Source organism: Pteropus vampyrus, unplaced genomic scaffold (assembly GCF_000151845.1).
Source record: "Pteropus vampyrus isolate Shadow unplaced genomic scaffold, Pvam_2.0 Scaffold20, whole genome shotgun sequence".
In the NCBI taxonomy this organism is placed as follows: domain Eukaryota; kingdom Metazoa; phylum Chordata; class Mammalia; order Chiroptera; family Pteropodidae; genus Pteropus; species Pteropus vampyrus.
In genome coordinates this window covers 2,459,417-2,483,227 of record NW_011888801.1, presented here as the reverse complement: position 1 = coordinate 2,483,227, position 23,811 = coordinate 2,459,417, and the positions used below count along the sequence as shown (strand labels likewise).

At 36.1% G+C, this 23,811-nt stretch overlaps 1 protein-coding gene across 6 annotated transcripts in view; it reads right to left on the bottom strand.

The window, feature by feature from the left end:
* Positions 1 to 23,811, bottom strand: part of KAT6B (lysine acetyltransferase 6B) — a 171,389-nt gene that overhangs the window by 29,956 nt on the left and 117,622 nt on the right. For 4 of the 6 annotated variants that reach the window (XM_023527931.1, XM_011355294.2, XM_023527930.1 and 1 more), the window contains exons 6-13: positions 23,576 to 23,657; positions 20,975 to 21,107; positions 17,213 to 18,144; positions 16,098 to 16,219; positions 15,095 to 15,210; positions 13,132 to 13,273; positions 9,824 to 9,985; positions 6,604 to 6,697 (exon numbers count right to left, since the gene is read on the bottom strand). In XM_023527931.1, the coding sequence (XP_023383699.1) occupies positions 6,604 to 6,697; positions 9,824 to 9,985; positions 13,132 to 13,273; positions 15,095 to 15,210; positions 16,098 to 16,219; positions 17,213 to 18,144; positions 20,975 to 21,107; positions 23,576 to 23,657 (1,783 nt within the window). The remainder of the gene's footprint in view (positions 1 to 6,603; positions 6,698 to 9,823; positions 9,986 to 13,131; positions 13,274 to 15,094; positions 15,211 to 16,097; positions 16,220 to 17,212; positions 18,145 to 20,974; positions 21,108 to 23,575; positions 23,658 to 23,811) is intronic. The other 2 variants (XM_011355295.2, XM_011355296.2) reach the window with 2 other exon arrangements.

Here is a 23,811-nt window from a genome sequence, read left to right as displayed (position 1 = left end):
TAAACCCACTTACAAACTTTTGTGATTAGTTTACAAATAAGTAGGCACTAATTTAAAAAATACCTGAATGAACAGTGAACTAATATTTTATGTAATTGATAAGCTTGTCACTTGTATACTAGTCTCAAAAAACCATAGATGTAAGTTTGTAGACTTTTGAACCCGACTGTCATCTACCCTTTAGAGCCAAAGCTGAAACAAAGAGTTAATATAAGACAGAACTCTTATAAATTTAGATAGTATGTTTGATTACTTTAAATTAGGAAAGAATGCTGAATTTCATCAAATGGTTTTTCTGAATTTGGAATAAACAACCCATGTAAATATCACTTTTTGTTTTCTCCTTAATCTTTCTCTGTCAGTGCTCCCCTCTTTTCTCTCCACCAATGCCCCTGTCTCTCTAGCTGAATGGTAGAGCTTTTTGAATTCAATTCTTTAAATTTCACTTAAACCATTGTTCCTCCACAGTATACTTCTTACATCTTATCTTAACCTTCTCTGAAGTACTGGCTGGGGGGCTGATCTTAGCCGTTTCTTAGTGTCTCTGTGTCCCCCAAAGTGAGACGATAATAGTAACCTACCTCCCAAGCAAGTTAATGTGTATAATTCAGGTGACAGTGCCCGACACATAGCAAGTACTCTAGAAATGTCAGCTATGATTATGACTATTGTTGTTGTTGAAATGTTGACCTCTTTTGGCTTCCCTGACACAATTCTCTCAATTCTTCTCCTACTTTTGGATACTTTCCAATTTCCTTGATGACTTCCTCATCCTCTATTACCCCCTTAAATGTTGGAATTCCAAGCACTCTATCCTCAGCCCTTTCCCTAACATTTCCCTGGGTTGTCTTCATCCGCCTGTGGTTTTAACCACTACTGCCTGCCCATGACTCCCAGTAGCTCCCTCTAATCCAGACCCTTTCTAGGCCCTGAACTCCATGGAAAGCTTAATGGGGATGTCCAAAATCACAGTGAAGGCAACAGGGACACAGCTGCACTATTTTTCCAAACTCAGTTCATTAATTCAATCCTTCAACCAGTATTTACTGAGCACCACAAGGTACCAGGCAGAGTTCTCCCTGCTGCAGAACTCATTTCCATGCATTCCCACTGCCACCGCCGTAGGTCAGGCCTTCATCAAGTCTTGCTTCTTAAATTCTTTTTAGTTACAGCAAAAAGTATGAATAAGAAGAAAATAAAAATTGCTTGTAATTCTAATTCTAGAGATAATTTGGAAATGTATTTCCTTCTTTTCTTTGCATATACTTTTTACGTAATTGAGAACATTATATATATAATTTTGAAAGCCACTTTTTATTAAAAATTCTTCAAAATATAATTCTTAATGGCTAATAATATTCCATTATATGGAGATAACATAATTTTCTTGGGGGAGTGGTTCTCTCTTACCTTTGAATACTGAGGCTTTTATTTTTTTTTTCTATGTAAATAATGACACTGAAGGACAAAACATTAACTCTCCGAGTGACTGGACTGTAGGAGATTTCATTTTCTCTTGGTATTGTGTCTATGCTTTTCTGACTTTCTACTATGAGTTTATATTGCTATAATTGGGGGGAGGGGATGAAGGGGAAAGGGAAGACCACTATTTAAAAAATTAAATTGCACAACAAAAAATGATGTTATATTAAGTATAAATTAATGCATATTAATTAAAGTATGTTGATTTCCTTAAAATAAACTCCTTTCAAAAATAAGTGTTAGGTGTTTTTGACACTGTCAAAATTCTGAAAAATGTCTGATTTATACTTTCTCCAGTGTAAATATAACGGTGCCTGTCTATGTCAACTTAGTTAGACATGGGTACATTTTAAAGTCTTTGCTAACTTGGTAGGCAAAAAATTGTACTCTTGTTATTTGAATTTGCATTTTTAAATCACCAACAATTTTTTTTTTTTTTGCATTTTAGTTAGCCATTTGTACTTGACAGACTTTGCAGTATTGTACTAAGAGTCAAAGTGCTTGGACTCGAGTTGTAGCTATGCTACCTATTTATGTAACTGTGCCTCAGTTTCCTCATCCATAGAATGAATGAAGTTAAAAGCACACATTTCAACCACTGTGAAGACTGAGTGAGTCAGTATTCTTTGCAAAGTGGCTGGCACATATTAAGCAAGCACTCAGGAAACATCAGCAGTGTTGTTACCATCAGGGATTTTTTCTGCGTATTCTGCGTCCATGCCCTCTGCTCATTTTTCTATCAGGGTTTATGTTTTAACACTATCAAACTTTTCCTTATATATTCGTGTAAATACTAGAGATGTCAAACCTCTGCCTAGCTTATTTGTTGCAAACATCTTTCCCATTATGTTTGCTTTTAAATATTAATACTTTTTATTATGTAGAAGTCTTACATTTTTAAATAGGCAAACCCATCTGTATATTCTTTTGTGATTTCTTTCATTGCTTTAATGCTTAGGATGTCCTTGACCATCCAAAGATCAGATAAATAATTATATATCCTTTCTTCTACTTTCTAAATGTGTGTGTGTGTGTGTGTGTGTGTGTGTGTGTGTGTGTGTGTGTTGTTAACCATCTAAGTGTTTAATCTACTTGGAGTTTCTTTTGTAGTTACCCAAACGTCTAACATGTTTCCTCACATGGTCATGCTTTTGAATATACTGGTTCCCTCACACTGGAATGTCTCCACTTCAACTTCTTGTGAGCTCTCAATGTATACTGCAGCTGTAGAAGAAAATAAGAAGATCTCTATAAAGTAGTATGGAATGATTTCCAGGATATATCATTAAGTGGAAGAAAGCAAAATGTAAAAGACCATCTATAGTATGCTACCCTTTTATGTAAGAAAGGAAATTAGAAAATACACATCTTTCTTAGCCTAGCCTACCTTACATGTACTCAGAATACAATATCCAAAAAAATGTTGACAATACAGAACACTGTGGATTATCAGTACTTGTGATTGCGTGCCTGACTGGGAGCTGTGGCTTTCTGCTGCTGCCCTATATCATGAGAGAGTATCATACCACATATTGCTAGCCTGAGAAAAGATCAAAATTCAAAATTTGAACTATAGTTTCTAATAGTTATCTAAAATAACTGTTTTAGATAAGAATCATAAATGAAAACTAAAAACAGGTGAAAACTGGATGAGAAACAGGATACTTAGATAACCCCAAAGTATCTTCTTAGCAGATATTTATCGATTATAAAGAGGAAAAGGTTATTTTACAATGAGGAAACCTAGCATGCACTATCCCAAGCCAGTAAAGGAACAAATACATTATCATGTAATCTTGATAACATGGGGAGAGAGATAGGGAGAGGGAGAGAGGGGGAGGGGGAGGGAAGTAAAGAGGGAGGGGAGGAGAGAGAGAGAGAGAGAGAAAGAGAGGGGGTGGGGGGAGAGAGAGAGAGAGAGAAAGCACGCGCGTGCGTGTGTGTGTGTGTGTGTGTGTGTGTGTGTAGACAGAGGTGGGGAAGACTTTGAAATTTTCTGATTGAGGAAGAAAGGGAATCTCAGAATCCGGAAGAAATATATGATATCTATCAGCTTCAATGTGTGACAGTCACATTTTCCTCTACCCACTTAAGTTTTGGGCAAAGGGTCACAAAACCCATGAAGTGCTTTATGAGCAGGCTAGGAGTTGGTACCCTTTAGACACTCTGGCTAAACTCTGCAAATGACCTCCTAGAGAGCCCTGCTCTGACAAATCCAGACAAGCTGTCCCAGGAAGAGAGAGACAACTTTACTATAAGGGTAGCATTTGGTCGGGTGGAAGACCATTCTACCTCTTTTGACTGGCTGCCTCTTTTGAACAGTGTTCAAAGCCTTAAATTCACAGGTCTTTAAATGCACAAGATACATTCTACTTCACCCACATCTATGATCCACTGTGCAAGTGGGCAAGTATCTTCAGCTTCCTAAACTAGCAATATTATAGACGCCTCCTCCCAAAAAAGATTTTCCTGCCTTACAACTTTTATCGAAATACTGAAAATACATTCCCTGACCAAAAGTCCTTCAGGCTCATGTACAAAATAGAAATAAAATTAACATAACCATTTAAATGTCCCTTAAAAAAACGGATTTTAGAAAACCCATAATCCTGGTTATCTGTTTTGCCCCGACTTCTGAATCATGAGGCTGACAAGGATTATAAGAGGTCTGGAGTTTAACTCCTCTTGTGGCAATAGACTGGATCTAAATCGTTCTAGAAAGATATTTATCTATTATTATTTTAGGTAACTCCAAAGAAGATGCTATCAATTTTTTTAGCTTCATACTCTATCTTCTTTAAAACCTTTGTAGCTAAGGATTTTTTTTTTTTTTTTTTTTTTGGCTTTAAATTGAATTTCTATTGGCTTTAGACCACTTTCAATTTTCTTTGATTATTATAAAATTCTTCCCCTGGTCTCCTCTAAAGGAATAACACCAATCCCTTTTCAACTTTATTCAAAACATTCAACACATTCCTTAAGCCAGTACAGTATAGGGGCAATGCCAAGGGTACAGGACAGAGAAAACCTAAAATTACATCTTCTGCACTGCACTGCCTGGACACACTCTCATGGATGGCATACATCATGATGTCCCTGAGCCACCCAGAAAGGTTCTACTGTGTTCCATAGTTCACATCTAAAAATATAGGGTAGACTCTAATAGTTTTCACAAAAATGGCTGACATAAAGAGTTAACATTCGAAGTGAAATGTCTTCGTTCCTGGGTTGTTCTCTTACAAAATCAGATCGTGCTGTATGAATAAGATGCTACTGAATTTGGAGACTTTGCATTTTTACCTGGTAAGTATCAGTACCTTTTTAATTTTAGGTAGAAAATTATCGTGGGCAGTGATCACATCACATCGGAGATTCAATTCAAATTAACGAAAATACTTCAAATGCAGATTATTGGGTGCACTGTCCTACTGAATACAAAGAAGGTATTCAAGGAGTTTACAGTAAATTGAAGTATGACACCTCAATAATTACCACGAAAGGGTGAATTATGTCTAAGTGCCATGCTACAGAGATATGGAGCCAAGAAGGGAATGAGATGAAATTCTCGGAGGTGGGGTCAAAAAGAAGAGGCTCGTGAGCTGGCTCTTAATGATAGGTAGGATTCTGAAAAGACAGAGGCTGGGGAAGGAGGAAGGTCATTTCAGGGAAGGGATTGCAGAGACGAAGAATGGAAGTATGGGAACATTTTCAGAATATTTGAAGAAACAGATTAGTAGATGAAAAAGCCTATAAAATAGGCTGGAACTAGATGATGGAAGATCTTGAACACTGAATAAGGAGTTTGCCTTATTCTATAGGTATGTGGATACTATCAAAAGTTTAAGTCTTGAATGTCTGCTATGCATAACCAGAAATTATAATACTTATAAACAACTTATGAGTGGTGGCCACAAAAAGCTCCAGAATAAGACAACTGGATTTGCCCTTAGAAGTGATTACTACTAGGGCTCTGTAAAATAAAAATGGTGAACTCCTGGTATGATGGCCCTCCATGGGATACCTAGATCGGGAAAGAACACATAAGACTAGGGTAATGAGTTGATAACTAGAAATGTTATCTGAATGTCCTTCAATGTCAATGGATCACGCCAATCAGTTCGAAACTGCTATAGTTATTTTATAACCAGACTTTAACATTCCAATATCTAACAATAAAGATTTAGACTTAACATATTTCTTCATGATTTTCCTTGAGCATGATTACATTGTGTTTTCTTGCATTTGGTATACCTTATGAAGATGACAAAATTTCCTAAATTTTCCTTCTTTCAGTTTAAAATCAGACAAACTACAGTCTGGTAATGAAGAAACACACTATTCCTAGTGACAGATCTTTACATGGTCAGAAATGACTATTCTCAATGGATACCTGGCTTTTGTGTTATCTGGATATTTTGAATCAATTCTCCAAGTGTAGCCTTAACATATCCAATACAATATAAACAAAGAGAAAAACACAACCATTTTTCTTACACTGTCCTGTGCATACTTTTATATAGTATTGCGATTTTAACTGAGGAGACTCAGAAGATACAAGTGTGTATAAAAATATTTCTTAGGCCACCTCTAGACACAAACATTATAATAACTTCCATAACAGAAAAGGGAAATTAACAAAATGAGATAGTTATTTCTCCCGGAGAGGCTCAAAGGATTGGCTACCTACAGAATGGTTTTCTAAAGAGAAATATTCCTTTTCTGCTCTGTACTGTATGATTATAGGCAGAATTTTAGAAAGCTGAAAATCCTTTTAAATAACACTTTCTTCAGCTTTAATCGCAAATAATTGCCTCTTTTGGTGCTAATGAGCATGAACAGCATGGAATGGAATGCAATTCTGCCGGTTCATTCAAGGTAATGGCTTTGTGAGCTAGTGATACTGCTGAGAGATCTAGTCTCAATTTCCTAGAGTACAGTAAGTGAGCAGCAGTAAATTTTTCACTTGAGAAAGATTTTCTAAGCTATGTAAATATAAATAGAAAACGCATTATCTATTGATAAAAACAACAAAGTAGGTTAAATAAAGTTTTACGTGTTATTCTTTCCTTTAACAGCCATCGGCCTGCTGGATCATGAAAGTAAATAAAGCGCTTCACTTACTGAAATCAATGAGAAACCGTCCAAATCCTTGCCTTTGGTGCTGGGGCATGATCATTATGCAGGAGACATTATACTTCTGCTGGCAAAGCTTTTCCTGAGGGAAGGAGAAACAGATCAAGTATGTCAGAGCTCTGCTGAAGTGGGCAATTCCCTGCACCTGCCACTGTCTTTGTACAATAGTCCACTAAGGTGAGCCAGTATTAGGTGAGGATCAAGCAGAATAATTCTACTGTTAATCAATCAAAACCATTAGCTAACGAGAAACCATCAACCCCAGGCATGCCTCGCAATTATGCCTTTATTCTTGAAAGCCAGTGCCATAAAATATGAATAAAAAATCTGAAGAAATATGAGCCAAATGAAACAGAACACAGACAGTATGTAAGAAATGCTTTCCTTGTTCAAACAACTTCAGAGCGAAAAATTAAAAAAAAAAAAAAAAGCCATCCAGGGAGTCTTCCAGTGGGGTAAGTTAGGACTTAGCCAGCTACCTTGCTAAGTAACTTACAACTCTGCAACAGCAATCTGTCTATTGCCTTTGAGCAACCACCCAAGTGAAACTAAAATAGTACGTGTGTGGGTAGATTTGCACAAATACATTTCTCCTATGAATAAAAAGTCAAAGTAAAAAGCTAGAGAAATAATTAATCTGCATTTCGAACCAGGAATACAAAACAAAACAAAACAAAAGAGACAACAGTGGCAAGAAACCCCAAAGCCTACAAACAAAAGTGAGGCCAGATATTACCAACACCCTGAAACCAAGAGAAAGATTGGAAGAATACGGTGGGAAACAGTTCTTAAAGAAGAATTTGCAATTTGGGGGGGATGTGGCATTAGAGCAGCAATATTTTATTCAGAGTACACAAAAGTCGCCAAAACCTACACAGAGAGGATCTGAAAAAGTCTTTTAAGGTTGGGAATGCCCTGGCCAAATATAAACCACAAATACGACTGACCATAAATGGCAATAACCACATCAAAGAATTACTTCAGAACACCCAGATCTTTAATGAACCTATTTGAAAGATCATAGGAAATGGTTGTGGAAAAAACCCTATAGGGCAGAATTAAAGATTTCTTTGTGAAAAAGATGTGCTTCCAACTTTTGCACATTTGTAGCTGTCTATGGAGTCTCTAAGAAATGAGGAGGAAAAAATAATGTGTCAGTTTTCCTAAGAAACAGGATTGTCTATCACTGAGTGTGCATATCGATGGCAAAGATTCAAATTATTAGCCTATTTTGCAAAGTTAGACAAATGGGTCATTCTATCTAAAAAGAAATGTACCCTGGGTTAAAAGGATTCATCCTTGATGCCATTCTTTTCTTTATCCTTGATCTATTCCTATCTATTCCTAGATTTTTTGAAATCCAACCCGACAGTGATCCTCTTTCTCCTCATCTCCCCCACCTTAACACATGTTATTATAGCTAAATCCTAATCTTTGGCTAAAATAACTGCTCTGCCTTTCTTTCCTATTTAGAGTCATCTATTATATACTTGGAAAGTCATATGAATGTAATAATTTACACAGAATTTTTCTAGATCATCTTGACCATTCTCTGGCTATAGCCTATAGAATTTGGTTTAAGTATAAATTCCAAAGGGCCATAGTCCTTCACATACAACTGACATATTAGAATATGGTATTTGCATCTAGTCTTTTTAACATGGTTATTTTTTAGATTAATTTTTGTTTTACCACGCTGCCAAGCAATATTAGTATTCAGAGTACAGTAAGAAATGATAATACTTGCTGTCGTACTATAAAAGAAACTGTGACAAAAATGAGAAAAGTTTAGCTTGTCCTGAGTAGAACGTGGACCTGCTGCAAGGAAGAGGCAGAGATGCAAACTGCAAGGGTCATCACCAACTGTTAGATCCAGAGGCCAACTCAGGACAAGGCAGGGCAGGGACAGCAGGCACCAGTAAGCATCAACATTTAAACTCACATACATGTAAAGAAACATCATTTTCTAACAGGAAGGACAATCATGACCACTATTCTTTTTAACTCTTCGGTAAAAAAAAAAAAAAAGGTCTTTACATACCTATAGAAAAGGTAAGATGGTTTATAAATTATATAAGTAGATTTCCTATTTATTGTTTTGTGTTGATGCTCTGTCATCTTCTGATTCTGCAATGTGCAAATTAATTTTCTTTTTTTCATTTTAAAGCTTTACCAAACTTGTGGATTAAAACACTGAGACAGTTTCCCATGAGGGCTGTTACTTACTAGAATTTTTGTTTATGGTCTTTGGGTTGATTATTAAATTTAGAAAAACCAGTTTGACCTTCATATATATTCTATCCTTTGATCTTTCATGAAAATGGCATTTCTATAATATATTCCATTTATAATATGTAAGAGTTTATTCATTAAAATTCACTTATCACTTAATATGAAAAAAAATGTTTCATAAAAGAAATAAAATACAAAGTTTGGATCATTTACCTTCTGCCTGCAAGTCTCATAATTATCACCCTGGCACATTAATCTATTTATTCCCTAGGTGCCTAAGAAAAGTTAAGGTCACTACTCTGTAAATATATCCAAACTCGGTTTTCCTTTATTACATATAAGTTATTGTTTCTCAGAAGCCTTTGAGCAGATAATCGCTCTGAACCAATGAAAAAGACAGAATATATCCACTCAATATAGCAAAGGCTGCCCTATGTTAACAGCTGGAGATACTTAGGCCTTTTAAAGGTGAGGCTGCTTTAGATCTTAAAACAATAGCACAGAGAATAAAGGATGAAAGAGTAAAACCAGTCATTATATCAGCTTGACTGTCCAAATGCCAACATTCCAATTCACCGAGATACTGATAACCACAGAGGGAATGCAACGAGGAGAAATGAGAATTATCGCTTAAATGCTACATTACACTGAAACCTTCATGTTGACACCACTTAGGGGAAAAGGGAAATAAGCTTAACATTTAGAAAATCACATATGCTAGGTGGTCTGCAAGGCAGCAATTACAACATTATGTGGATGCTGGCAATCAAAAGAGCAAACAGTGCTGAGGTCTTTACACACTTCCTAGGCACGATGTTTGTTTGTTTTTAATGAGCTCTGAACAAGAATCTGAGCTTTTCAGAAACATGTGTCACTTATTCAAATTATAGTCATAAAAAAGCCCTGTTCAAAAAATTGGGCTCTACCAAAAACATTCTGAAAAAGAAAATGAACGTCATACTGGCTCTTGTTTTACCTTAGAGAAGTATCCAACCAGATGACAGCCCTTTTCATCATTTTTTGTAAGTACATAAAAAAGGAATGGCTCGACATCATAATACAACGTTTTGTGGTCCAGGAAGAGCTTGGCTAACAAGCAAAGGTTTTGGCAATAAATTTTGCTCATATTCCCATCAACCTAGCAAAGAGAAACAGACAACATTATTTAACATAAAAATACCACTCAGTATAAAATTGTTCTTTTAGATGGTATTTGAAAAGCATATCATTTTGTTTCCAAATCCCAAAACTGAGAGATTAAAACACTCCATTAATCAAGTATAAAGTTAACCAGAAAATAGCTGTCACTTGGCAAATCAGAATTCTACCTTTTCTCTTAAATTATGGTAAATTTAAGATAGCTTAAATTTCTCTTTAAGCTACCTGAAGAAAGGCCAAACCACTAACAAAGGAGTAACTTTGATTTCCAATTTATTACGAGTAAAAAATGATCAGGCATGTCCTCTCTGTCTGAACTAAGCAAACCTGAATTAAAGAAGCGTAAACAAATCAAAATATTGTTCAAGTAAGTTAAACTTTATGTTGTTTTCAAAAGGGCTTCACATAAAAATAAAATAAATGAACTATATTATTCTGATTTTTCAGAAGTGAGGATCAGGCAAAAGAGGCTTCCATTTTGGTTTTATCCCAAGCATCATTTTAAATATAATTGGAAAAGATAAAATTTCTGTGTTGGGAATACTTACAGAGAAAGTGAGATGAATTTCAACCTACAATAAGTACCATGATTACAGTCTACTTTTCTTCCAAATAAAAGAATCAAGCTGTGATACTGATGGTTACAGACAAGAGGCTAAGTACAGATGCCAATTTCTTTGATCAAATGTAGTTACTTGTTGAAAACAAAAATCACAGCAGATTCAAGAAGAATTTCCCCAGCACTTTTCTTAGGGGAAATGGATATTTGCTAACCAGAGCTCTTTAACAATGAACTTGACTGTTCTTGAGTCTCCTGTGGACCATACAGGTTCTCATATTGCACAAATTATTTTTAGACTTCATATAACTATTTCCCTTGGATGAAACCTAGGTCCCACACATAGCAACAAAATCAAATATGGGCAACGGGCACAGAGGATACATACAATTCTCTCTTTAATTAAAGGAAATTTTTATGTACTTGGGAGTACGGTCCTTTTGGAAATGGTAGTGCATTACAAAAAGAAAAGACGAAGATGTATCTGTAAACCAGAAAAATAGAGACCGCAATGCCAAAGCAAAATTCTTACTAGTTTTGAAAGGTCTAACAGGCATGCTTTCAAGAGCAATAGATAGAGAGAAGATACGAAAGTAGTAATCTGTGATTATTCTTCATTTATTTTATAAGATACTTAGGGAACTACTAAGAGAAGTTTCCTATATGCTGTACTCAAAGTATTAACTTAGATTATAAAATAGGGACCAATGGCACTTATCCAGTCCAATTCCTTCAATTATTTTTATAAATAAATTTTACAAATCTGCTTCTGCTTCTTTTTCCCTTTCATCTCTGTATGGTCTAAAAGCACCTGCCCTGAAATAGCAGACTATTCTTACAAGCCTAACAAGAATACTTCTCTTACTCTTGAGAAGATGCTCCTGCATTTATGAGAGCTTCAACCCCACAAGCAGATTCATGCTATCTATTAAAAATTACTTAAAGCCAACAATTTGTTCTGTCCTTTGGGAAACAATGAACCAGTGATTTCATTTTATTTTGGTTAGAAGAAAGGATCCAAGGCATCAAGGAAGAAGCCAAAAGGAAAGCTGAACTTGTGACATTAGGTAAGCCTCAACTGAGAACAGCTCTGTCGTCTCAACTGGTTGGGGCTGGCTGGGGAGCATCCCAAGACTAACAACAGGAAGGACAAGCAACTTGCATTTGGCTTTCCCCCTAGACCAGTTGTCCACACTGGGTGTGATTTTGCCGTGGAAAGGACATGTGCAACCTGAAGACATCTTTGGTTGTTACAACTGGAGGGGGTAGTGGTATTTTTGGTATGTAAGTGGACAGAGGTCAGGGATGCTGCTAAACAATCTATAATGCACAGGATGGCCCCCTGCAATAAAGAATTACCCAGCTTGAAATGTGAATATTGCCCAAGTTGAGAAACCCTCTGCTTACCCTTTAGTAAGAACTAACATATCATCCAAACTTCCCAGCAACAACCTTCTTCCTTCTAGCTTGCCAAAAGAGCCTGATTATAACCAATTATTTAAATTACTAAAAATTTAGTAATTTTTAAAGCCTCTCCCTCTATCATAAATACAATGCAAGACATTATAGATCAGAACTAAAGAGAAATGTGGGGCAGAGTAATAATAAATTTGAGTCTGAACGATTCAGAAAAGAGAATCCTAAAGTAAAACTGTACTTCAGAGAAAGAAATTATCATGTCTACTGTACAAAGACAGTACAGTACCCAGGAATGAAAAATAATGCACCAAGATGGGTATCAGAAAAGAAAACAAGGGAGGGCAATGGAAGTACTCAACTGGAGTGAGTGAAGAGAATAAAGGAGAGAGTTAAGAAGCCCTGTGCACAGGCAATAACGTGAAAGGAGGGTATGGTCTCCTCAAGGTAAAACTGACTCAGCTAAACTGGATCCCTGAAACTGATAGCAGAATATGATTAAACAATAAAGTGATATAGAGACAATGACCTTCTGCAACTAAATTAATTCTGAAAACACAAAATGTCTTCAAGAACCCACAATGACAGACATATGACAGACAAGGGGTTCCTGTGAACAGCAGAGTTCTCCAGGGGTGGCCACCCACCCGCATGGGGGGAGAGTCCCAACATCTGCTGGGGTCTCACCAAAAGGATTATCAACTCTGCCAAGAAATGGATGGAAACACAGGTGGTTGTGTACTGAGGAGATATGTGCAGCTGCTCAATTCCCTGGAAGAGTGAGCACCTGCCAGACACTGGCTGGAGCTGCTGAACAAAGCTAATTTCTCCTGCCAAAGAAAGTAGAATTTACAAAGAGCTGAGGAGATCATAAATTCACTGGTGAATATATCTGGTGCAGACAGGGGTTTGGGGAAGACAAAAAAGTTAACATGATGAAATAGGAATTCATTATCAATCTAAATGGTTGCTTAATATGGTTAGATAAACATTCCAAAACATGGAGATATTTTAAAGAGCAGTCTGAATTTTCAATGCCGAAATTGAATATACTTTGCACCTTCTAGAAACAATTCAGTACATAATCAACACTTAGAAATTCTAGGTTTCAAAGCTGGATTTTGTTTGTTTGTTTGTTTATACATGCTTACCTCAAATACTGAAAGGTCTTTCCTTCGGTAAATTTCATTTGCAGGAGGATGAAACCATCCACATTTCTTTGAGTGTCTTAACAAAATATTTTTACTTTTCATATATTTAAGACAGAATTCGCACAGGTAAAGCTTTGGTAACCTGTTAAAATTTTAAAATATAGAATATTTCAGATTGATTATACTGTTTAGGCGAAAAATATTAAATATTATTAGATATTTTCTAAGTCATGGAAAGGCTGTATAATAGCATTTGAAAGAATTAATTTCAAAAAAAAAAGAGAGAGAGAGAGAGAGAAAAGCCAGCAGTAAAGAGAATGTACAAATTTTACACTATTTTTTAATATAATGATATTTGCGCCCTTTACTTTGTGAACAAGTCATTTGTTTCCTTAGAAATGCCCTACAGAAAGAAAGGTTTTCAGACTCGGAACTACTACTCTAAAAACCAACAATGAGGATGGCATCCTCTCAAGTAATCACGTATATTTTTCGAATTTCAGATTTAACATCATAGTTTCAAAGTATGTATGGTCAGTGGTGAACCTATAATAATATTTTACCCAGAAAGAAGTGAATTCATTATATTTAAAATTGCTCTGGTCTACGGCCATGCCACCCCGAACAAGCCCAATCCCGTCTGATCTCGGAAGCTAAGCAGGGTCGGGCCTGGTTAGGACAATTCCAGGTGCTGTAGGTGCAAAATAAATAAATAAATAGATAGAAAAAATAAAATGCTCTGTGTACTTATAAGGCGGAAGAGTTCTAGAATTTAGTTGTTTCCAATTGTATCTATGGATGAGGTAACTTTATAACAGTTTTTACTTGTACCCTATCATGCTTCAATGGATATTGCTAGTATTTACCAAAAAATGTTCAGAAGCACTTTCAAGGTTTTTGGGGTATAATAATGGGGAGAAAGATTTTGGAGAGAGTTAGATACAGACTCATAATAATAACTTCAAATCTTGGACTTACATGTAAATTTACTCAAAGCTCTAAGAACACACAACTTATGATTACCCATACAAATTAAAGCTCATAGGTGTGTTTTAAAAAATTGTACAGGAACACAGAGCCAAGCGATATAAGCTGGGAAGAGAAACCAAGACTCCTGACAGTTTACTTCTAACACCTTCCTCATTCTCTCTAGTGAGATGACTGACCAGACATCCACACAGTATGGAATAGGAAAATATTTATTCTAGACACAAAGGAAGTGTGTGATTACCATCAACTCTGTAGGCTAAAAGATTTGAGAAGATACTAATAAAGTGTGCCCTGATGTACAAAAAATAAAAAAATCTGTTCACAAGATACTTAATACTTTAAAATATATTATTAGTGCAAGACAATCTCACAGCTAATCTTACTTCAATGCAAGCGAAAACTCTAGTATCATTATTTTCTCTTCACTTTTAACAAGTTAGTCACAATTGGCTTCAAAGTAAAGATTTGGGGAAGGGTCTCTTAAGGATTCCCATTCCCACCTATTCTCCCATTTTTCTTTCTTCTGCTATATTTCAGTAAAAATTTTGAAAATAAAATGCCAGAAATCAGAGATAAGATTAACTAGTTTCCTAAACTAACTAGGAAAATGAAAAGGCAACAGAGAGAAACTACCAAATATTTTATAACGGCTAATTTTTTTTCCTGACTTGGTTTCATATACAAACAACATTTTCCTAATTAACCAAAGGAAGAAAGCATGGTCTGTCTAGCAGCTAAAAGGCAAAATTTACAATGCCTGTATAACTATGGAGTGTTAGGAGTTTACATAGAACTGTGAATACTAATAAAAGATATTGGCAAAAGTAATAGTTTTGGAAGTACTTAGAATCCACTATTGAAATTTATGTCCTAAAAATCATCTAATTCCTGCTTGAGAATGGAGAATTTTCCTTCCTCCCAGGTACAAAATTAAAGGTATATGTTTATATACCTGCCAGGCTTATTCCATTACCTTGCATATTCCTGTGGGTAAGGCGAGGAGTACCAGGTTTGAATTTCGTATTTCCCAAATTCTATTACAGAAGGGTACCGGCCGCAGTCTTCCACTCCACTTTCACACTCTATTTTCTGTCAGAGAAAAAGAAAAGACAAAATTAAAGTATTAGAAGAGGATTTCTTCACTCACGTTTTAGTTCTGCCACCAGTGGATATGAAAAACCATCAAGACCAGAACATTAATCTTAATTGTGAATTTTCATGTTGTTGAAAAAATATTACAGGCCTTCTGAAATAATATATGAATGTTTGTATGATATTCATATATAAAGAAACTAAAAAAACAATATCGCCAAGTTAGGAAGTGAGTATGTAAATACATAAAAATGTCTATCTGCTGCAATGTATTAAAACTGAGGAAATTATAAGACGGGGAGGCCATTATATACTCTTACAGTCACCTAGTCCTCTACAAAACAATATTTATCTGAATTATAATTAAATAATCGATTGTGATGTCTGCAGTTAATACCTGTTTCCTCTTACTCCCCCTACTCCTGTGCAATAAGCAACACAAGTTTAAGAACTCTGCCTGCTTCACTGTAGAACACCAGGATCTAGCACAGTGCCTGACACAGACAAGAAATGCTCTTAAATGAAAAAGTGTTAGCGTGTTGGAAAGAAAGAGCTTTACACTTAACAGTCTCTTTCAGATAATGGCCTGCTGTTTATCATGTCTATCTATAAATGCCAGAAGTAGGCTGGAAAGAAAAAAAAAAGGTAATACTTAAAGACTTCAAATCTCAAATCTGGGGGAAATTTTGATCTTAGGAAAAACAACAGAAAGTCACTGCTTTTGAATGCACAGTCAACAAAAATGATCGTGATAACAGTTAAAGAACCACGAAGAATTTTGAGGGGGATTCTCTACAAAATCAAAGCAGTCATTTCATAATAATCATACACGAAAAACAATCAAATATTATCCTTGTTACTATAATGTGGTATCCTAGCCTTACCTCCCAAGAAAGTTCCTGGGCCTGCTTAAAAACGTCCAAATCCTCTTCTGTAACGGTATCCTTGTTTCCGATCACATTTATATCTGTACTTTCTTGTTTGATGCTTATTTTGATTTCAGTATCTGTCATTTAAAACCAGCAGAAAGTGTATTCACTGACTTGAATCATGAGTAACCACCGTATATTACCAAAACGGTACCAAATTAGCATAGTGGGCAAATAGGGATCTTTTTAAAAAAAAAAAAAAAAAGCTATATAAGCTTTTACATCTAAGCACTGCTCAAAGATCCAGCAGTACTCTTTCCCTGCAGTACCCAAATTTTTATTTGAATGATCACTGTCATCTTCTCATGGCTCCAATAAATAAATGAGGGAAAGTAAGAGCAACACAAAGTGAAATCATATTTTTCAACCACGATATCAATGTCTAGTTACAGAATTCCCATTATCACTTTTGAGAAAACAAAATCTACCACTTGGTCCAAATGACACATTTTTGTTTTTTTTTTTTTGTTTTATAAAGGGTAGCAAATGTAACGGGTCAATTTGTTAAATGAAATTATGAAATCAGTTTTCTCCCTAAGGTGAATACACACACAGACACACTCACATCCAAAAGCACACCTCACAGAATCACAGATCAGGCTTTGTTGAGAAGGAAGCAGGATGGACTTTGTCATGAGAAAGCAATGGAGCAGAGGGAAACGAGGAGCTGAAATCCCCCGTTGGAAGCACTGACAGCGCACGACCAAACAGCGCTGTGGCTGAAGAGGCAGCATGGGAAAGGACATGGCAGAAGCGTGACAGTGGCTACTCATGCGGGACTACAAAGCCATAAGCAACGCTATGAAGGCATCTGGGGGTCCTAGTGTCACTACGAATGGAAATAAATAATAATAGGTGGGAGAGTATTAGTTGGAAAAACAACATTTTGGAGGTTTAGTCAGCATTAGAAAAAGGTCAAAGTTTCACTGTTTCTGTATGAAAGTGAAGTGAGAACAAGAGAAATAGCTAAGACCTATGTGACAAATAGGAATTGATTGATTTATTTTTTTCGGGGTTGGGGAGAAAGGGACGGGACGCAGGTTTGGTTGGAGCTTTGACCTTTTGCTTACCATCATCCTGATCAGGTTTAATCCTTCCGTCTGTCAAGCTCCCCTTCCCTGGTGAGGGGGTCCCCATCTGAGGGGTCACTTTATATTTTAATCTGCCTAGCATCCTGTGCTTTTTAAGGAAAGTTGTTCGCTTGAAGTGAGCAATTGCTTTAAAAATACGTCCTCTAGCCATCCCCCAACTAGAGGAGGAGGAGTGAGAAATAAACCTACTTCTAATATCTCTTTTTCCAAAGAAATGGGCTTTAGATTTTGCTGTGGAAGATAATTCAGTTTTACGACGCATACGTTTGGGTGGTGCATAACTTGGGTGTCCCTTTTTTCGAGACTGTCCCTGAGTAGTATAGATATGAGAGAGTCCATCAAAGAGTGCCTTCAGCTGGCTGTTATTAGTAAGACTGCTAAAGGAGGGCACACTGGACTGGCTGGAAGAACTCTGGGGAGAGGTAGAAGAAGTGGAAGTGCTGGACTTTTGTGAACTGGGGCTCTGACCAGAGATGGGAGTTGGGGGTGGAAGTGAAGAAGGTGGAGGTTTTAGCTTTTGTGTGGTACCTGTAGCCAACACATGAGAAGTGCATGACTGTTTCTGAGAGACCTTTTTCCTTGGACGATAGTGCTTTGAAAAGTCTATTATTTCACCTCGTGATCTGCGACCATCAGGTGATGGTGTAAAAAACTTAGTAAGGCCATCAATGAGCCCTTTGGTTTTCTTGTTAACTTTAAGTGTAGAGGCAGAAATGTAGGTGGAGGTGGTGGTGATTTTGGTGGTGGCACCAGGCCGAGTGGGGTCTGTAACAGCCAATCTGCTGCTTGAGTCCTTCCCAGATGCAGCATGACCAGATGAAGGTGTGGTACAGACTTTAGTCTTTTGACCCCTACCAGGTGACCCCCTTCCTGTGAATGCATTCATGGATCCTTCATCACTGGTTACAGACCTAGGCAAAAATTTAGAGAATAGTATCAGAATTTAATAATAGAATTATAAAGGTACCTAAAACAAATTTATAGCAACTAGATGCATTCAATGTGCTTAAACTTAAGGACCTGAACTGCAACCCTAAGGACTGTTTGTGTGTGTGTGTGACTCCACCTAGACGCTTCTCTGTTGAAACGGTCAGCAGCAACTATATTTGCACGTCATGATTCTTCCAGGGCCCATCCAACAGGTACTAAAAGAATCCAGGTGGATCCAAGGGCAATCAATATAAGTAAGAAAATTTTTGAAGAGACTAAAAGAACATCCAAGGCTTTCGTTTTAATTAAATAAAAATGTTACCCCTTGTGTCGTCACAAGTAATTATGATTTCTTGAAGTCTTTTTAAAAGTATTAAGGGAAATAAGTCGTAGTTATTATCTAGAAGTGAAAGAATAAGCTTATCTAATCTCTAGTTAGAAGCAATTTTAACTCAATTTGAAAATTTATATATAGAATTGGGGTATGTCTATAAATAAGATTTTTAAAGAAAATATTAAACGATACCCTCTTCCTCTCAGCAGTTTATGCTTAAGATGATAAGATAACCAATAATACTCTCTAAGTAAAGAAGACAATTAATTACAGCATAAAATATTGCTGGAAAAAGGACAACAATAGCAAAAAACTGAAGAAATGATTAAAGAAAAGCTACAGCGGGTCAGACATGACATGAAAAGTCTGGTGAAGAAGCAGCACATTTACCATGGTCATTATCAGACACTTGGCGTCAGAATCTTTATACAGTGGTGGTTTTGACTGCTATTTCAGTTCATTTGTTGCTGGTTCTGCCCATACAGCTGTGTGGCCAACAGAGACTGGAGGTCACTCCACTAACACAGCTGCTTACAGGAACAGCAGCTGCTTGCCTTCACCTCAGGCTAGTGCTTGGAAAGCTACTCATTTTGCAGCAGAATTTATACAATAGAAATATTTGCATGTGAATTATGGCTGTGCTGGGGCCCAAGAATGCACTTTAAAAATTATCACTTTAGCTGAAGGCTAATAATGAAGAAATGGAAGCCTGAAAATGATAATGATATCAAATTACAAAAATATCTTAAGTAATTACAAACAGAAGAGCACATTTTAGTGGTCATCTTGTACATAAAGATTTAATGAACGATTGCAGTTCGCAGAAGGGGAAGCTGGTGCAGACCAACTACTAGGCTCATATGGGGCGGCTCGACCACCAGGAGCTTTGCCTGATGCCACTGATCCAGCCAAATCAGGTTAACACTGCAGATCTCTAGTGTCACAGTGAGGGTTACCAATAAACATCTCATCCAGGCTAAAATCTTTCTTATTAGAATGCGGCATTTGGACTGTATCTGGAATCGATTGCCCAGAAAGGATAATACGCTTATAAAGCATGTACAAAGGAAAACTCCCTAGACTGTCTTAAAAATTCCTAAGCTCAAAGGACAATTTTGGACAAACAAAAAGTTAGGATTGGTGCCAGACGCAATTTTCAGCTGTGTCCTTTGTTTAGAAAGTTTATATCCTAATTTGGTTTTTTTAATTGGGCCCTGAGGATACAGTCCCATTTCGAGAACAATGCTTACACAGGACGAGTGCAAAAACATATAATTTCTACTTCAAATGATGTTAATATGAAGGATTTTATTCATAAATGTTTCATGTTTGCCTCCAGAAATTAGCAAAAATTCCATTTAAAAATGTCCACCAGTTAAAAGGGTTTTCATAAAGTTTCATAGAAAACTCTACAAAGGATCATGCATTTTCTATTTCTCCTTTGAGGGATAAAGGTGCAGGAGGATACAGTTTTTCTGAGAGCAAGTAATATAGTGAATTGCTTTAGATAAAATTAGGGAGACAAGAGTAAGTAAGTGATACCTGTGGTGTCTGTTCAGGGTGTGTGTAGAGCACCTCCTCATTTCATTCTCCATCACAATGACCCTTCCACTAAGTCTACAGGGAGAGGGCAACGGTCTTATCCATAGGACAGCTTCAGATATGCAAGTCTACTGATTTCATTTGTACACGCTTTACTTATTTAATGCTGACAGTCAAATCTGTACTCTGTACAGGTTTAAAAAAATACATGCACTTTACTTCTTATCTTTTTCTCCGATTTTCCAAGTAACTCCTGCTAAATGTTCTGTGGGCTTTAAGGAAAGTATATGGCAAAAGCTAGTAGAAATGGGGTTATCAGAGTAGAACGGCAGGCCACAGCAAATATATTTTGCATGTACTGTGTGTCTGCACACATATGCACACGCCAAACGGTCCTGCCTAACTCTCTGGAGGCAAACATGAGGACAGTCATTTGCAGATTTCTCAGAAGCTCCTATTTCATAAAAGGGATCTTAAAAAGTTGTAATACTAAATTAGCACCAGAAGAGAGAAGTATTTTTCTAAAACATAGTTATCTGGAGCAACAAAAGAGATTCACTAAAGATGTGAACAAATCCCTCTCTAGTTTTAAATTTTCCATATAAATATTTATACAATTAAGCTTTTCTAATGCTCAGCCGGTAATAAAGTAGGCTGAATGATTGTTTCCAGTTCCTACATTCTGCTTCCATCCCGCTGCTTGAAAAATGTCACTTAGCGCCACAGATACTGCCAACGGAAGACCCCGAAATGCCAACTACAATTAAAAATGTTGTTTTCAAAAAATTTCCATAGCTTATGCAAAAGGAGAAATATTTCTCATCCCTTGAGTTTGTAAAAATGATGTAAATAGTTAATGGTATCTAAGGGGGTTACAATCACCTATACTTTAAAGCACAACATAAAAGATTTCTTTTGATAAGATCTCAACCTACAACAATCGTTGCTTTAATTTATTTTTCGGTCGTCCAATGGGTTTTGCATATCGTCGTTTTATTTGTGCGGCTTTCTCATGAAGTAGTTTTCTTCCCTTTTTCTTTGGTCTGCAGACTTGGCAAATCCACATCCCTGAATTAATATATATATGAGAAAAATATTTTTAATGTTTCATCTTAGGAGAGATATTAAACATAAACTGTAGCTGTAATAAGCTGTCCAAGGAGCTTGTATGCAGAACTTAACACCAAAAGGTGGATCATTCCCTTCTGTCATTCTCTTCAGGAAGCCGTCATTAAAGGTCAATTTCCCCTGTCAAGGTAGAGAGAACAGAGAGCTGCCCGCCTCAGAACCTTTCCATAAGGCTTTTCCCAACATGTCACTAAAGCCTCCTTCCATGCATAAACACACATGATAACTCTGAGGAAGACATTTTCAAGTCAATCAGATTTTGGAACGTCTGGAAAAAATATTGTTTTATCATCTCTTTCAGGAAATTTTCCACACTAAAAAAAACTCTCAGTATAAAATATAATTTTTAAATTAAAACTCAAAAATTTTCAGGACTATGGAGCTACAATAATTAAAACTATACATCTGGCATAAGGAAATAGGTCAGTGGATAAGAATTGAGAGACCAGAACCACTGAAGCCTACAGAAGAGTTTAGCATATCAAAAAGGTCTTATTTCAAATCTGTGGTAAAAGGATGAAATAATTCAGTAAGTGGTAATGGAACAAACAGCTATCTATCTGGTTGGTAGAGAAAGGATTATTTCCTATTCTTTACAAAAATAAATTCTAGGCAGATGAATATTATAATATGACAAAATTAAATGTTACAAGTACCAGGAAAAATATGTGGATATTTATATAGTCGAAGCATGACTGACATTTAAGACTGAAGCCATAAAGAAAAAGATTCATGGGTTTGCCTGAATAAAAATATAAGAGCTTTTTCTGTTGTTTATAAGCTAAAAAAATAAAAAATAAAAAAAAAAAAGAGCTTCTGCAAATCAGAGAAAAAAGTGAAAAGCTCAATAGAAAAATAATTAATGGATGAAGCAGGCACTTCACAAAGATGATATACAAAGAGCCAATAATCAAACACAAAAACGTTCAATCTTACTACTTAAAGAAAAAAATTATTAGACATGTTTTTTTCTACTATCAAATTGGCAAAAATTTAAAATGATAACATTTCACTAAACGTAAGACACTATTGACTATAAGATACATCCGATTTCAAAGATGTTATAATGATAAAAACAAAAGTGTGTCTTAGACTCAATGTCATAAAGTAATGGTGAATGTTGGTCATAATATAGGGAAACAGGTTATTCTCATACACTGGTGGTGGGTCTGAAAACTGATACAACCTTTCATGCACATAGCTTTGATCCGGCAATTTCTCCCCTAGGAATTTATCTTAAGGCAGTAATTGTAGATGGGAAAAAATTGGAAACATTTGTAATGTCTACCATAGGGGATTGGTTAAATAAGTTATGGGGTTTTTTTACACATGGGGTTGCAAAACTGAGTATGTTCAGGAACCACCCAGGTATAATATATGTGACTGAAGCAAGCTAAAATATAAGACAACCGGAAACAGATTGGGTCAAACTGGAGCACACATACTCTACTTAAAGGATTCAAATTCAAAATTTAAAAAATATTGTACCAGCTCTTCTGTAACACATTTAGAGAGGTCTTTAAAAATTATATATATATATCTCCAACAAAGCATAACCTGTGGCCCACAGTCACCAGGTTTGTAACCCCTGCTCTCTATTATGGAGTTCTATACACTCATTAAAAACTATGTTTAAGAGAACATTTAATGATGTGGGAATGCTAGAATCTATTGTTAAGAGGGAGAAAAATATAAGATTACAAAAACATGTATAGAATGTTTCATTTCTTTTTAAAAGGGTGGGAGCAGAGAAGGAATTTCTAACTGACTGGTTTTTTTTTTTTTATTCGTTTTTGTCAATCTGTGTTTTCTGAATCTTTCACAAGGAAAATGTACAAATTTTGTAATAAGAATGCCAAGTTATTGTTAATGTATAATATGAGATGAGAAAAAGGAGACTGAGCTAAGCTTACTTCCACAATAAATAGAGACAAAAATCCTTATCCCATATGGATGTAGCCATATAAGACAGTTCACATGGTCATGTTCAACTGACGGCCAAGAAAATGGTGAGTCATGGCTCCTGCCACAGGACTTTGGAGTCATCATCACCATCATCGAAAATAGGCAATTTCTTACCTCTGAACATGGTACACTAAGTAATATGAAGAGTGTTCTAAACTTTTGACCTACCTAATCTAAACTTATTCCAATAAGGAAGTAGTTTCAGGAAGAAATGGTCTTTTTTATCCCTGTATCTGAATTAGAGTCTTTATTATGAACATTACCCTCAAACTAAATGCTTTTACACTCCTCTGTTCATAAACCGTGCCAAATCCACAAGTATAAGGAAGGTGGGAAAGATGAAAAAATGCTTAAGGAATCTATATACCTCTGAGCTATCAGACATCAGGACAAGGCTAACAAGTATGCAATAAAACCATTTTAAATATAGTTTAAAAGTTCACCTTTTGGCATTCTGGAAAGTGGGGGGTCACAGCACTCCATATGGAATCCTCTATCACAGGAATCACAAAAAAGCATATTATCCTGTAATATAACATATTGAGACTAATTGAGACTGAAATCAACTGTCTCAATTGATGACACAAATCCTTATGTTATCCGATTAACAGTAAAAAAATATAATGAAGCACCACGAGCCCTGTTGAAATATGACAGTTGTATATTTAAAACTTTGAAA